General features: G+C 37.6%; 1 protein-coding gene across 7 annotated transcripts in view; it reads right to left on the minus strand.

Annotated features, from left to right (window-relative positions):
• Positions 1 to 4914: 4914 nt before the first annotated feature.
• ZBTB44 (zinc finger and BTB domain containing 44) overlaps positions 4915 to 15946 on the minus strand; it is a 70840-nt gene continuing 59808 nt past the window's right edge. For 2 of the 7 annotated variants that reach the window (XM_033406999.2, XM_049713600.1), the window contains 3 exons: positions 15720 to 15832; positions 14078 to 14378; positions 11054 to 12297 (listed from right to left, as the gene is read on the minus strand). In XM_033406999.2, the coding sequence (XP_033262890.1) occupies positions 12015 to 12297; positions 14078 to 14378; positions 15720 to 15735 (600 nt within the window). In that variant the 5' untranslated portion in view covers positions 15736 to 15832 and the 3' untranslated portion in view covers positions 11054 to 12014. Of the gene's footprint in view, positions 10184 to 11053; positions 12298 to 14077; positions 14379 to 15719; positions 15884 to 15946 lie in introns of those variants that run through there. The other 5 variants (XM_033406998.2, XM_033406995.2, XM_049713602.1 and 2 more) reach the window with 4 other exon arrangements.

The raw sequence follows: 15946 nt of genomic DNA on the forward strand, positions 1-15946 counted from the left end.
AATCTCCAGGCACATCCTGTTCTGCTCTGGCTTCTTCCCACAGAGGAGTGGGTGGGGAGCCCAGCCTCCCTCCTGAACATGCCTGGTAGCGCCCTTGACCTTGTGTGTGGACCCTCACCTGCTTGGACCTGGCTTACTGGCCATCCTCTCACCTTGGCCATCAAACTGCTCCCTTACCCACCCCCACACTTTACCTTCAGTGTTGGCCAAACCCCTTCCCCTCCACCCAGATGATGAACCCCACGAGGGCAAGGTTTCTGTTGTTCCGTTCCATGCTGTGCTTGCAGTGCCTGGAAGTGTCTCGTGTGGCAGACACTCAGTGTCTGTTGAAGGAAAGTAGAAGGAATGTAAGAAGCAGAGGAAAGCAGGACGTGAGAAATGTCTTTGGAAATTTCAACCCCACCAACCTGGTTTAGTAGAAGCCAGGCTTTGCTATGAAAGGGCCACCCAGCTAAGTAACTTCCTTGCACGACTATTCCTAAACCTCTCCTCACCCTAACTCTGGGCTCAGCTCTGGAACCTGGCTCAGAACTCTGCCTATCTCTTTCTCTATTTTTGTCTAGGACACAGAGTTCCCCCTCAAAACCAAAGGGAGTTCCCTTAAGAATTTGACAACATCAAGTAAATAGCACTTGGAGGGCCTGAAATAGAGCTGATATTGTCCACTGTTCAGAGACTAGACATGCTTAAGATCCCAGCCCCACCCTCTCACCAAACCCTTCCCCAGACCCCTGCTCCAGTGCCACTCACGGCACCTTCCTCTGGGCTCTTCCCTGAACTACTTAAGTAATTCCTCAGTGATCGCAGTTCAGTCTGTGCGCCTTCCCTCTAATCTACTTCATGCTTGTTCTTAATCTTTCTAGAGCAAGCTCTGATTAAGTTGTCCCTCTGCCTCAAAATGTGTGATGCTTTTCTATTTCCTACCAAATTCAGTTCAAGTTCTTAAAGGCCTCCTCATCTGGTTCCAGTCTGCTTTCTAACATTTTCTCCCATTTTCTTTTCAGGGATGCTGTAACTCTCAGCAAACCAAACCACTTTCACTCCCTGGACATTCCACCTCTTGTGCTCAGTGTTGTTTCCTAAGTGCCATCCCACCCCCATTTCTGCCAGTACAAATTTCTAGACCTCTTTACAAGGAAATTCCAGCTCAAATGTTCCTCCTCCACGTAGCCTCCCTGATCCCTCCAGCCAGGTCTCTCCCTCCAAATTGGCAGAGGACATGCTTTGCTGTTTCCCTCATGGTACTCAGTTATTTCCATATTCGTTTTATTTCTGTAAGTCTTTACTTCAGAAACCATAAGCTCCTAGGGTCAGAGACTTCATTCAATCAACCCCAGGCCTGGGGACACCTTGGTACAAGAGACAGGTATGGCCCTGTCCGAATGGAACTTAATCAAATGGAGTTTAGTCCAACTGCTTTTAAATAATCAATTACCATTGTAATAAAACCACAGGATGCTTGTGAACCTAACAGGAAGTCAGAGCCCAGCGTGCAAGGCTCTGGGAATGCTTCTTTAGAAGTGAAACTTAGTTATGGACTTGATGGATGAGTAAACCGGACTAAAGGGAGGGAAATGGCAGCACCAGTGTTTCAGAGAACAATCTGGAGAAATTGTGGCCAGGCTGACGGCAGTTGTTCTGAGGATTAGACTTGAAGTGGGAGTTGAGGCAAACTGTCAGGTGCCATGTTTCTCGGTGTTCTGTCCTAAAGTTCCCTGGTGAGTACCTCTGAGCATTCTGGTAAAGTGAGCTTATGACCATTTCCTGGCAACATTCAATTATTCCTTCAACATTTTTTTGAGTTCTACTATGTGCCTGGCACTACAGCGAATATACAAATAGAAGACACAGTCCCTGATGTCAAGAAATAAATCAGGTGAGGGAGACACGCTAGTTATAATAGACAAGACTTTTTAAGTGGCTACTCTATACTAGGTGCTTGCTGTTCTAAGCCTTTTACATATAATCATTCCATTCTCATAACTGCCCCAGGAGGTAGCTTTACAAGACAGTGTGACTGAGACGTGGGTTGGTGTAGCTAAACAAAATCTGCTAGGGAGAGGGACCTTCACCCCAAAACTGGAGGTAGACGGGAGTGGGGACTGAGTGGCGGGTTCCAAGAGGAGGTGAAGCCTGACCTTTGTAGTGAAAGTCCAACTACAACTAGCCAAGCACAGCAGGCCGGGACGGATTTCCCAGGGAGCGGGAGGCGGACTTTAAGCAGGGCAGTGGCCCGGTTAAAACATGACCCAGCAGAAACGGGAAGGATGGACCAGAGGGGGCCGGACTGGAGAGAGGGCTGTTTTTGTTTCTAGGCCAGAAACAACAGAGGCTTGAATTAAGTAGCAGCAGCAGGGATGGAGAAAATGACAGAAAATATTACCAACAGGGGTGGGAAAGATAATCCAGAGGTGATATTTAGGTAAAATCACACAAAGAAAAGCACACGACCAGTTCACATATTTACAGCAAGGTCACCTGTAACTGTTTCACATCAGGAGAGTAAGTTAACTTGACTCTCCTTTAGAACTAGGCCCTGGCACAAAAGACAAAAACACCCATCTGCATAAAGGAACTCACACTTTCTGCCAGCGTTACCCTCCCTCAAGGGTCTCCCAAAATGCTAGTGCCCCAAAGAATCGCAACGCTAGGACTGGCGGGGTCAAAGCTTCAGGGTTTTCTTCCTATCGCTGGGTCTGGGAGAGCTGAGCGCTGTATCAACTCAAGACTTCTCGGGTTGCAGCCCTGTTGGTGCCTAGGGAGTTCAGGGTGGCTCTACTGCCTTTCTATAATGGGTAGGAAGGGCCCTATCTGTGTGGGTCATACATTTGTTATTATGTCACTGGGTTTTTGAAAACCAAATCACTCACAGTGCTAGCATTTTATAAACTGTAAAACACTCTGAAAAGGAATTTTTACTAATCTTGTAGGTAGACTCATTTGCATTCAACAGAGAATTCTGTTTCTGGACAAAAGTTATCATGTACACAGGTCCTACCACATTTACCACTGCTGCCTGAAATGCCAAAGAGAGCACATCTGCCTCAGCCCCTAAATTAAAGTGGACTAGTGGAATTTTATTTGGTTGTGATCTTTTCTTATGTTCTAAAGCAACTTTCCCAACAGAGGGTCTCTAGATGGCAAGAATCATCAGAGGTAATTCATTTGTAGCTGGCCCTTTACTGAGTGTGTGTATGTGTATGGTGCTAAGCCTGTCTAACTTTTCAGGTTCTCTGGTCAATGAGACGCACTCACTCACTTATTCAGTCTTTCAGACTCCAGCCAAAGGCCCCCAGAAATGTTAGCCGTGGAAAAAAGTAGGCAACAGTAGAAAGAAGGGTGTGGGACTGTATGGAGGCGCCCCACAAAATGACTCTAAAGACAGCTCTGCCCATAGCCTCTGCAGTGACTTGTTTGCTTATCTATAGAATGGGTGGGTATAAAAATTTCAAGTATTTTTGGCACAAGAATTCAAGAAAACAAATCAAGAGTTTAACAACAGTAAAACAGCTTTCCCTTCGTCCCCACGGCTGTTCAAACCCTGGTTCTCATCCTTTTGCTGATGAGGAAGCTCTTTCTGGATTGACTATATGCCCCATCTTAGTTTTCCCATCTGTATAAAAGTTTACCCATGTGAAAAATGAATTACATTACATTTTGGGATTTGATGTTTATGAGCAAGTTCCCCCCATTTAAACTCTCAGTACATTTGCAGATCTCTCAGTTTAGTACTTAGAACAAACATTCTGTTCAGAAAAGAACGCCCCAACTGTGTATCCCAGTGCCATGCATCGAGGAGACAGACACACATCTTCCTTTACTACCTTTAGTATCATTCTCTGAAAGGAATTTTTCTGGCCTGTTATTCATATGCAAATCAAACTGTAAGGCAGGAGTACTTAAAATTCTACGTTCTGCATTTATATGGATCACCTGTGGCTGAGGTAGCTACTGAGGACCCCAACACAGTTTGCCGGCCTTCAACGGTTTGGTACACCATTGTTAAAAACACTCAACAGGACTTCCCTGGTGGTGCAGTGGTTGAGAGTCCGCCTGCCAATGCAGGGGACACGGGTTCGTGCCCCGGTCTGGGAAGATCCCACATGCCGCGGAGCGGCTGGGCCCGTGAGCCACGGCCGCTGAGCCTGCGCGTCCGGAGCGTGTGCTCTGTGACTGGAGAGGCCACAGCAGTGAGAGGCCTGCGTACTGCAAGAAAAACCAAAAAAACAAAACACTCAACACACTCACTGAATGATAGAAAATGCTTCTTAAAAATTTATGCTTTTCCTCCCTGAACTTAAGTGATGCTGGTAGCTTGGGGTCAGGGCACAGTCTCCTTTGGCGGTTGCTCTCACTCTATAGACCACTTATTGTCAAAATCCACAGCAAGGTGCATCTGTAGTTAGAATGCCCTTCCTTCAGGCTCTCACAGGCTCATCACCTAGGCAATGAGTTGCCTTCCCCCAGTAAGTACCATTCTCTACTCCTTGGTTGTAAGGTATTATTGAAATATCCCAACAGGTCTCTCTAATCAATGAAGTATAGCCTCAGAAAGATTCAAGGCAACTTCTCAAGACATAAACCACCACTCAGGAAAGCAGGTCTGCACAAGATACCTGGCCAACAGCTCTAGGATTTGATGACTTTCTCCAACTAGCCTCCTTCATATTCTTTTCCGTTTTAGGGATGGTGTTCATGGACTCCTTGCCCTTTCAGCTCTTTTCTTACCTGCCCAGGAAGCTGATGTGTATGCTGACTCGCAGAACACTCTCTAGTCTGTACAAACTCAATGGATGCTTACTTAAGGTGCGCCTTAGTCTCATGACTTTTCTTATCCACTTGACCTCGATCAGCACCACCAATTCTTCCTTCCAGCCAACAGTAAATAACAACAGCAGGAAGTTTTACTCCATAAAGCATTAATAAGATATTTTAATGAAGGGTCGGGGTGGGGGGGGAACCAAACAAACCTTAGTCTTATGTTTCTATTCAAAGACACTCAAAACTATTTTTTTCCCTGCCCATCCCGTCTAACTGCAACTTTATTTGTGACCATGTAATAAAGGCTGGTTTAAAGTTTTTGTTTTTAAAAAAGTTTAAACCTTTTAAAAAAAGATTAAACAACCAGGCTAGCAAAAAGTACTCAATACATACTTTCCTTATATCAAACAAGCTAATATTTCAGTACAATGTAACTATACAGAATATATACGATACACATATATTCACAAAGCAAACACTATAGGCTCAGAACATATTTGAAAAAACATGATATTCACAGTGATTACAACAACTCTAAAAATGATTGTAACATTGAAACGGCACTTAGTATACAAAAAAGTCACAAAAATATATATATGTATGTAGTCACCAAGAACTATGGTTCCTGTAAAGTACTCATAGCCAGATACTAGTATATAAAATGTGAAGTTCTGACACTGTATACATTTTTAGGAAACAAAACAAATCCAAAACCATTTTTGTTACTGTTGAAAGTCAAACATGCCAAATAACTTAGCTATGGCCACTGTAACCAAGTAAAGCCAAACTTGAAGGAGATGATAACTGGATACAAAGCTGGTGAACTTGGGCCTGTCACAGGTAAGAAAGTTGTACTGGTTCTAGGAGGGTAGAAGACGTGACAACACCCTTCCACATAATTTAATTCACATTTCTTCCCCAGCATCACCTTCCCTCCCCCAAGGGTTTCACCAAATGCCACTGCCCAAGAAGAATCATAATGCTGTAACTAGCAAGATAAAAGTTTCTCCCAAACTTCCTTGATGTTGGGCTATAGGTGAATTTTAAAGCATGCATTCATTAGCTAAACAGGACCACCAGTCACCCATCTGGAAGACTGTGGTACATACACACCTTCCTCCTAGGCTGGTTGTACTAGAAAGTACTCCAGTTTTTGAATGGAGCCAGATTTATATGTTAGCTCTGTAAAATATTGAGCTACTATAGCAGCAAATACAAAATTACAGAAACTAAAACAATTTTATTTAAAAACTGATTTCTGTTACATCAAAACAATTTTTTTCCCTTCACGTCTGTTTCCTTTAATCAGACATTAATTTCTTCTATCACTGAATTATGGTCTATTGTCTCAAATCGGCTTTTCATTATGCTGCTGTGGAAAAAGACAAGTTCAAATCCTGGAAAGTTTACATTTACTCTTAAAAATGGGAATACAGGAAATTTAAAGTAAAAAAAAAAGTCTGTTCTAAAAGTATCTCTCACAAATATATATATTTAAATATTAAAATAGGCTACCTAGGATTTTTATAAAATGGCTTTTGAAAAGATAGCAGAGGCACAGAGAAGCCATATACTATCTTCCAATTGGACATAAGGTGCCACAAGGGTGCCCTACAAGGAGGCAGGCAATCTCTATCTGATGCAACAGGAGGCACCAGCAACAACAGAAAAATCAATTATATTATTGGGACCTGGATTGAAATCAAATTTTACTCTACAAGAGACTGTTGTATTTTTAAAAAATATCTTGGAATATAAGCATTAGAAGCCATCACTTTGTACAAGGAAGAAAATGAATAAAGTTTATGATCTCACTCCTGATCACCTGATGGCATTCATTTCAGGCACCTGAAAGATGAACAGCAGTGTAACTTTCAGTAATTTAATGGACCACTCTCAGTATGAGAGACTTTACATAGCATTTGTCAACTTGAAAACTGATAACTGAAATAAAAGAAAGCTCTTAGAGAAAACACAATTATAACCTAATCATAGAAAAGGTTCTTTCTAGAAAAAGCAGGTGTTTCTAGGAGCTGCAAGAAAGGCTTCCCATCTTTAAATGAACACAGCCTCCACTAATACCAAGGAAACAGCATGTGTTTAGAGGAGATGACGGCTCCTCTTAATGTAGGGAAGATTGATCCTTCCTCAGCAGATGATGTACTTTGGTAACCTGAATATTCGTTTACAGGGTGATTTTTAAACCTGTTTAATTGAGTAATGAAATCTGGATATGGTTAGACTGGTATTTGGGAAAACAGGGACAATTTAATAAAAGTTACAACACTGTATAACCTCAAACCATCAAGCAGCAATTTTACCAATAAATCATTACAATTGAGCCTAGGGCTTTAAGTTTACTCAGCAAAATCAGTCAGTTTAAAAGAGAAAGGCAATCATCAAAGAATCAGATTTTATAAACCAGGCACTTCTAACGGAAATTTAAAAATTTTAAGTCTTTAAAAAATTTTTTTAAAGTTTTTTGTTTTCAACCAATGGTCTGAACCCTTAAATTCTTCGAAAACTATTATGTACATAAGAACCTTGGTATTAGTTGGAACTGGCCTGGCCCCTATGCAGAGGGAGCTATATAACCGAAGTAGCATATACACTTGAAGGCAGTCTCAATTTTTGGATACTGCCAAATTGAGATGCCAGTAACATCATCTCCTGACATCTCTGCAGAGACTATTTGTAAAGATATGGAACTATTACTTTTTTTTAATCATAAAAATATAATCACTATGATGTAGTAGAAATATCTAACTGTGTCAAGTATGAAGTTAAAAAAAAAAGTACAACTATGATGTCACTAAGAGTCTTCATCCCATAATCTGACATAGGCTTAACTCCCCATTAATAAATCTCAACATATTTATAATCTAAAAATGAAATACCCATAGACTGTCTGCTCCTTAGTTGAACCTGGAAATTGGTTCAACTCTACTTCATTGTTAATGTGAACCATTATTGCTTTTGGCAAATTAGTCTTGCTGAGGACCTTCCAAATAAAAATACCCTATGGTCACCAACATGTTGTCAAGCAAAAATGACACTGAAAGATAAAAAAGGGTATAGGCAAAATACGGAATAACTTAAATTTTGATGATTTGAGCCTAAAGCCTGGGAGGAGTATGCTTAGCTATAAATATTCCTCATAGACATGGTTAATGTAATTGAGCACCCCCCATTCTGTACCACTGATTTAGAAAAGAAAATCTTGTTTGTATACATGGTTCTCTCAGTAACTTTCAAAATCTAAATATATTATAAATAAATCATCTTATGTCAATAACTTACACTGAAAACCACATTTACTACCTTTTAGCAACTTTGGGTCGCTTCCAGATGTGAACTTTACTAGTTTTTTCCCTCCCAATTAATATTAATAACTAGAAAACTATTCTCCCTCACTTAGTTGTAAACTCCAGAGCTTCACATTTTCAATACAGGTGAAAATAGAGTAAGTGACACACAAAAGTTTTAATTCTCTTCATCAATTCCTTAAATCTCAAAGCCCTTTCGGGTACAATATTATAATTTTAGGATTGTTCATTCATCAAGTAATAATTCTCTCCATGTGGTACACTAGTACAAACTGCCATTACCTTATAAAGTAATGTATTTCTCAGGGGCTACAAAGCTAAAAGAAACTGAACCATGATCTGAGAATCTTCAGAATAAAAGCCACTAAGCTAGTTAACTCGTCTCCATTTAGATTAAGTATGAGAATAAAAAATAATAAGAGATAAAATAAAAGACCGAAAAGACTTAATACAACTTCCAAAGGCTCCCAGGGAACCATTTACACATCTGGAGAGACTGGCTCAGTAGTTAGAAGGTAACAGAGTTACCAACGATAAGTATATTAGATGTGCTGGCTGGTTCATTCCACTTGGTAACATATTTTAACAAAATGGAAGTTTTTTTGTTTTGAAAACCGAAGGGCATGTGTCATAACATGGAACCAGAATGTAAGTTCTGTAAGCCAGAATGGTTGCTGAAATGTTAAAATGTAAGAATGAATGAAGCTATTTAAACATTTTAGTACACTTTTGCCTCACTGAAAGTGAGAACTTTAAAAACTGGCAATGTAACTAAATATATAACTAATTATTTAAAATGAAAATGAAGAAGGTTACTTTAAATTCAAAGTAAGAAATATCCATTTAAATACATTTGTGGGTGATAACCTCCATCTGCATCCCTTTCTCGAACTTAAAATTCAAAAAAATGAAAACAAGTATTAATGCTTTCGTTTCTGAATTAGTACAATCACTGACATGCTAGATGCTTCCACTGTTAGAATACACCCTTAAAAATGGAAAGAATGACTGCAGGAGCTGTAATATCCAGTATCACAGCAAACATCTTTGCTCATTTCTAAAGTATGTATATCATACCTATTTGGTAGCTTTAAAATGAAAAATAAATGCCTTTCTTATATAAAATACTTGGTTTAAAAAGGCAATTTATCTTGCATCCTAAAATTTAAGCCCTTTAACAAAGTTACCCCTCCTTGGGCCTTTCAGAAAGATAGCTATGCTAAAGTATTCTAAACTGGAATTTTTTTTATGTTTAGTTATACTGGTAATTTCTAATGGATGAGATAATATAACTGGCTTTCATCTCTACAGTGTTTTCCATATATTCTGGTAAAAATTATATATCCAGGCATCCTTCTCTTAGAGGAATTTTAAATAAATCTAAATAGCACTATATACAATTATCCCTCATAGCTTAGTTTCCTAAAACAGATCCATAAGCTAAGTATCCTTAAACTGTGTATCAAGAAAAATGTAGAGCCTCACTGAAATAGAAAAAAAGGACTCTGTTTATATCACATGTTAAGTACTAGTTAGTTACCTGTATTGATAAGATTTGGGGAGCAGACAACCAACAATCGGCATTTTCACAGTAGATTCAAACGTTTCATGAAACTTGGAAATCTGTATAATTTGTAAATACCAATGAAAATCTAAAGTTTCCATTTGGGAAAAAATAGCCAGTGATGGTGGTCAATCCTACATTCTGAGAACACAGAACACCTCAGAGCTGCCAAAACTGTGTAGGACTCTCTTAATACAAAATTCTCAGGACGGGGGTGTGCTAAAACACTTTCAACCCACAAATCTCCAAATGGTTCTGATATATTTCTTCTCATTAACCCTATTTCTTTCCTCCTTTTCTTCCTTCCTTCTTCTTCTTTTTTAAAAAAATAACTCTTAGAACTGAGGGCAACAATGACTCCTGGTCATAATTTTACCGATTCTTTGTTTTCTCCATTAAGATTTTAAAATTAACTTTTGAGATTTATCTACTGGTAGGCATAACAGTTTCCAAAGGATCTATATTACATTAAAAATAAAAATTCCTGACCTTTCCAGTTGAGACACAGCAGTACCGCTATTAGTATCACAGTCTGTTGAAGAAAGTAATTCAACCTATTAGTAAAGAAGCATATATAATGGGAGGCCATCATAATCTGTGTATGTTGATTTTCCTGAAGGTACTATACCTATGTTTGGGAGCAAAGAGGAAACAACAGGTTCATGAGTGAGAAAAGGAGTTGGAAACAAGTTAAAAATAGCAGAATATTCAAACAGACAGAACATTAGCCTAAAAAAAATCTTCAATGAGTTCACTTTCCCTTCCTTTACATTTGTAGGGGATAAAAGAAGTTACAGAATTAGCCAATTAAAAAAAAAATGAAACAAATCACTATAACTTAGAAAAATTTTATTATTAACGACTAGCACCCAGACAAAACTGAGATCTTGTGTTTTGAATAAGAAACTGTATTTTCTTTTTCTAACCTAATCAGGTGTTTTCATAATTATTAAACTTTGGGTATATACATTGAAAAAAAGAGTTACTCAAAAGATCATTGTTCATGGACTCATGAATATTTAGGATCAAGGTCAGTGATGCTTTAATGGCACCAGGTAAAAATGTATATTCCAGTCTAGAGTATCATATATGTTTCAACTATAAACCACGAAGTTTCTTTCTTTTCTTTTCTTTTTTAGCAGCAAGAGGTAATAGTCATTAATTTAAGGTTTTTAGTTTTTCTTTAGTCTTAACAATCCTTTTTTTCCCCAAATAGATTTGAGTCATAGATCATCATTTTATAGACTCTCCTCTACTTCTACATTATTGCTTACATTGCGTAAAAACTATCCTAACTGCTTTTAATATGACATTTGGCAATGTCTTAAAATATTTTGGAATAAGGACAATTTATCACTGTCATATGGGTATTTTGTAAACAATCGCAGTTGGGTTAAGAATATAGCCTTAACAGAGAATTCTTTATTTTGTCCAAAACAGCAGAATAAAAACATCCTCAACAATACACAAACCTATGTATAAAATATAGAACATCTCCAGTATATCTCCTTTTCATGGGATCATGCCAAGTATAGGCAAGAGAAAACTGATTTAGGCAATGACCCAATTAGCCAGGCATTAACATTCAAAGACCAGGTAAACAGTAATTTTATCCAGAAAAGCAGTATGAAAGAGTTCCTATGAAGCCGATTCACACACTATATTCTCTGTTCCTGGTCATTTCACGCACAAGTTGACTATCCTTAACCATGGTTCTTCGCCTTCTTTCACAGAAGAAAGATTATTTGGAGGAGTGGTACTACAAAGGTACAGGGAATACCTACCCCAATACCAAATTTTCACCATGAAAAATTATAGTGACAAAGCTTAAAAAAAAAAAAAAAACACAAAACACGTGGGATTTCAGAAGTATATACCCTAATAATTTTTAAGAAAGCTCACCATAAATACTTCCAAAAACAACAGGCTTTACAAAAGACTGTACAATATCCTGTGTATAGGAGTACACATCTACTCAGGCCATCTGCCAGATTCGTTCTGTAATATGTCTCTGGTGTACGCTTTCATTTCAGGAAGGTCAATAATCATCTGATTTCTTCTTGACCTAGTGATCTGTTGTTAGCCTACTCCTGATAATGGAAGAGGAAACTGATACCAGTTTTAAGTCAGCTGGTTCTCCTTAAGTCTCAAGGTTTCTATTATATTTCAACACCATGTTACTGTGCACTTACAGAAGCAATCTCTCAGTCATGAAAAATAAAACATCAGTTGCAGAACTTACAAAGTAAAAAGGGAAATTCTTTCCCAAACCCTTTTTTGCTTAAAAAGTTAAATTAAATTCAAATGTACAAGACCAAGCACAGGCACTTTCCAAAAATCAAAAATGAAGCCAAACCATGAAATTACTCAATAGTTACAGAAGACAGCTCTGATTTTGGGGGGTCCTCTCTGGTTGCCTCGGCACAAGCACTGGTCTTTGGCTGCCCTGGCATTTCCTCCTCTTTTTCTGTCAGCCCACCAAGAGACCCCAAGGGAAAAGTGCTTTCACAATTCTGGGTCGAGGAGACCTGTGAAATTACAGGCATCTGGACAGAGGAGTTGTTTTCAAAACTGTGTTCTCCAAGATCATACTGAACAAGGGTCTCTTCTTGCTCCTGGTTTAAGTAGTCCGGTACTAGGAAATCACTAGGTAAGAGGCAAAGGATGAAACAGGGAGTTAATTTTCAAGCCAGTAATAAATAAGACACAATACAAAGACCTGATTTGTAAAACAAGACTGGGATTTTTCATTTCTCTAATTTTTGAATGAAGATTAGAACTCAGGAATTTTCAACTTCTAAACTTTCCTAAATATATGAACCAAAACCATCCATTAGAACCAAAGTATACCAACTCTCCCTACCACCAAGAGAGCTAAGATTATTGCCTTCAGTGTCACTCTGGACACCTAAACAGCCTTGCTTGTTCTATGTAGAAGAGTTTTTGTATACAAAACAGATGGAAATAGCATGTTCATTTAAACAAAGATCATTTGAATAACTTATGAGTGACCTTTCTTGGATTATACACTAATTATAAGGTATATAAACCTAGCTTTTTATTACTTCCTGGATATAAATTAGTTAAGAAACTAAATCCTCAGGCATAAGTGACCTTTTATATAATCTACTATATAGAGAAATGTAAAAAACTACTTAGATGCTTGATTTAAATCTTTACAGTTAAACAAAAAAAAAATTCATTACACTTTATAATGTCAATAACTAATATACTTAAGGTTATTTTATAATTTATCCACTATTAATTTAAAAAACTGAAGTCTGCTCATCTGCAAAGCAATTTAAGATGTCCTATGTTATGTTTTCTAAAAAGTGTTCAGGTGTTAAACAAGAGTAGAGGATAGAGGGCTCAATACAGGGAAGATATAGAAAACAGGCGTGGTTAACTGGGACACTATTTTAGTCCGGAACAAAGTTTGTTATGTCATGTATAATCTAGGTTTAGTGATATGATAACCAGACACCCAGAGTTAGAAATGATTACATTAAACAAAATGTCTGGCTTGAAGAGAAAACAAAATCTATGCAGGAATAATTTACTGAAAAATAAGATTTAAAAAATGAAGGCAGTTAAAAATTTAAGATTTGATTTTATAAGAAACTAAGAATTCCTACAGATGTACAATTCTGATAAAGTATTAAAAATAGACAACAGAATTTTATATCTAGAGGAGACCTTAGAAATCATCTTTAAAGCTTACATTTTATCTTTCTCTACGTTTCAAGCTTCTTCATCTGTAAAGTGACGTGTTAAATCATAACACTAGTTAGTGGCAGAGCTAGAACTAGAACCTGATCCTTGGATAACCAATAAATCAGAAAGGTAACTCTATTATAAGATTTTTATATTAAAAGCATGGAGCTCTAAACTGAAATAAAAAAAGGAAAACTTCATTTGATGTAAATTATCATATCCATTAGTTCTACACCATAGTTGGTGTAGAATTTTCTCTTATTATTTAAAGAAAAAAGAGAGAAGTGGTCAAGAATTTAATTAACATCCAAAGAGTCTGAAGTAATCCACTATCACTAAATATCATCTGACACGGTAAATTCTCCAATAAGGTCTATTTTAAAATGTACTACAGAATTACTTTAACCTTGTATTTAAAAAAACAACAACAAAAACCCACAAAAAAACCAAAACAAGCTGATAAGTAGTCTACTTCTGTAGGAAAAGATTTCTAATGCCAACTATAAATGTATTTAAAATTGTTTATACTTAGAAGGATCAGCAAAATTTGATCAGATCAGGAGATCAGAGCATTATTGGATAGTGGGAATTTAAAAGGCATGTGACTGATTAGCTGGCAACCTGATAAAAAAACACAGCAGGCTGCCCTAAAAGCAGGAAAAGAGAGTTTAGAAAGCAGTTTTCCTGGTTCGGTTTTTGTTGTGCACCTCACCTGCTCTGGAAGTAGTTTGCTAGCTCTGACGCTTCATGGTTCAGACTCCTCAGGTGCACGATTAAATTTCCAGAGTTGGTGAACATGGCGCCACATGTTTTGCACTCGTAAATCCGAGGCTTGCGGATAATGTGCCGGGAAACCCTCATGTGGTGTTTATATTCCCCGAAGGAAGTGAAAGTGGCACTACATATCTGGCACCGGAAACAGCGTTTACCTTCATGCTTTAGGCGATGCATCTTTAGCGAGTAAGCCCTGGTGAACTTTTTCCCACAGCGGTCACACTGAAATGGTTTAATTCCTATAAAATAAAGCAAAACAAAATATTATCTAAAAATAAAATAAGTGGAAATGTCATAAACCTCACAGACTTCTGAACTGTAATTCTGTAGCAAGAGATAATCTGAAAAGACAAAAATCATCAGCAAAAATGAGTTCCAAACTCAGTATCTCAGAAAAGGTACAGAACATCTAAGAAGTCGCTAGTGCTTGAAAAAAGAAAGCGAGAAAGAAAGGCACCATGGGGTGGGGGTAATTGAGGTAATATATACTCCAATGGATTTTTGAACGCTTCCAAATCTTGTATTTTATAGACTTCAAAACACAATTTAACCAGAGTATTTAAGCAGAGCCCAAATCTTCACAAAAGATTACTTCATTTCATTAAAGTAGTGAGGTTTATATTGAGAAGATGTGAAAATGATCAGTACCTACTCTTCATTTCCTATCTCAAGAGAAAAATGAGAAGAAAAAAGGGAAATTCTAACATCTCTGAACATAATTAGTGATTGCAACAGAACTACTACTTGATTGAGTTTTTGGGTATTTAATGTAATAGTGATGGAAAAATATGTAGAAATTAATATATGAAATATAAAGTATATTAATGGTCCCTTCCAATTCATTATCACAGTTTTAGCAAATAAAATTTCAAAACCCTTCAAAACATCATCCATTGATTCAACAAAGTCATAGGGAATTAGTGTCAGCACAGGGATTGTTAGACCTATCTAAGTGAGATAGTTATACAGCTGAGAATAGCGGTAAAGATTTCTTATCAGAGGTCAGTGTTCTATCTGCAAGAATTTTACTGCCTTTACGTGAACACTTAACTTAAATTTCAAATATGTTTTACACATCATTTATCCAAAATCTCTTTTACACCAAAAAAATACTACAAGGCTGACTAATCAGGGCACAGAGAAATTTAGGACTGTAGAATTAAAATTAAATTATTGTTATTAATTTTTAAAAACTTTTTATTTGGAAATAATTATAAATTTAGAGAAGTTACAAGAATAGTACAAAGAACACCAATATACATCCTGTTAACCCCATTTGCTTTACCGTATGTATTTGTGCTTTTCTCCCTCACATATATACACACATGCATCTGATATCCTTTTCATTTACATATTACACCCAACCCAAGTCTTAATGAGAATACTGATGCCTGTAAGCAAATACATTTCTGACACTGCACCAATTCAGCAATGGACCTATGTTTATCTGTTCTCACTAGACTTCCCAGAGATAAACTTTTTTCTAACTCAAAAGCATCTGTTTACTGTTTTTAACTGGAAGTTCAAAATAAAATGTTTTGGAGTGCTCATTTATGCCACAATAGGGATGATGACATTACCTGAGTGGATGAGCATGTGCTGTTTCAGGTTCTGAATACGGGTGAATCGCACCCCACATGTTGGACACTGAAAAGGTCTATCTGGACCATTTGGACTTGGCCGTTCTGTGCTGCTGGTGGAAGGAGCAATGTAGAGTTGGTAGGGATACTGAACATTTTCCAATCTAAAAAACAGACCAAAGAAGGCAACCAGGCTCTGATTTTTAAGTTCAATAAACACTTCTGCA

The sequence above is a fragment of the Orcinus orca genome, chromosome 8 (assembly GCF_937001465.1).
Source record: "Orcinus orca chromosome 8, mOrcOrc1.1, whole genome shotgun sequence".
Classification (NCBI taxonomy): domain Eukaryota; kingdom Metazoa; phylum Chordata; class Mammalia; order Artiodactyla; family Delphinidae; genus Orcinus; species Orcinus orca.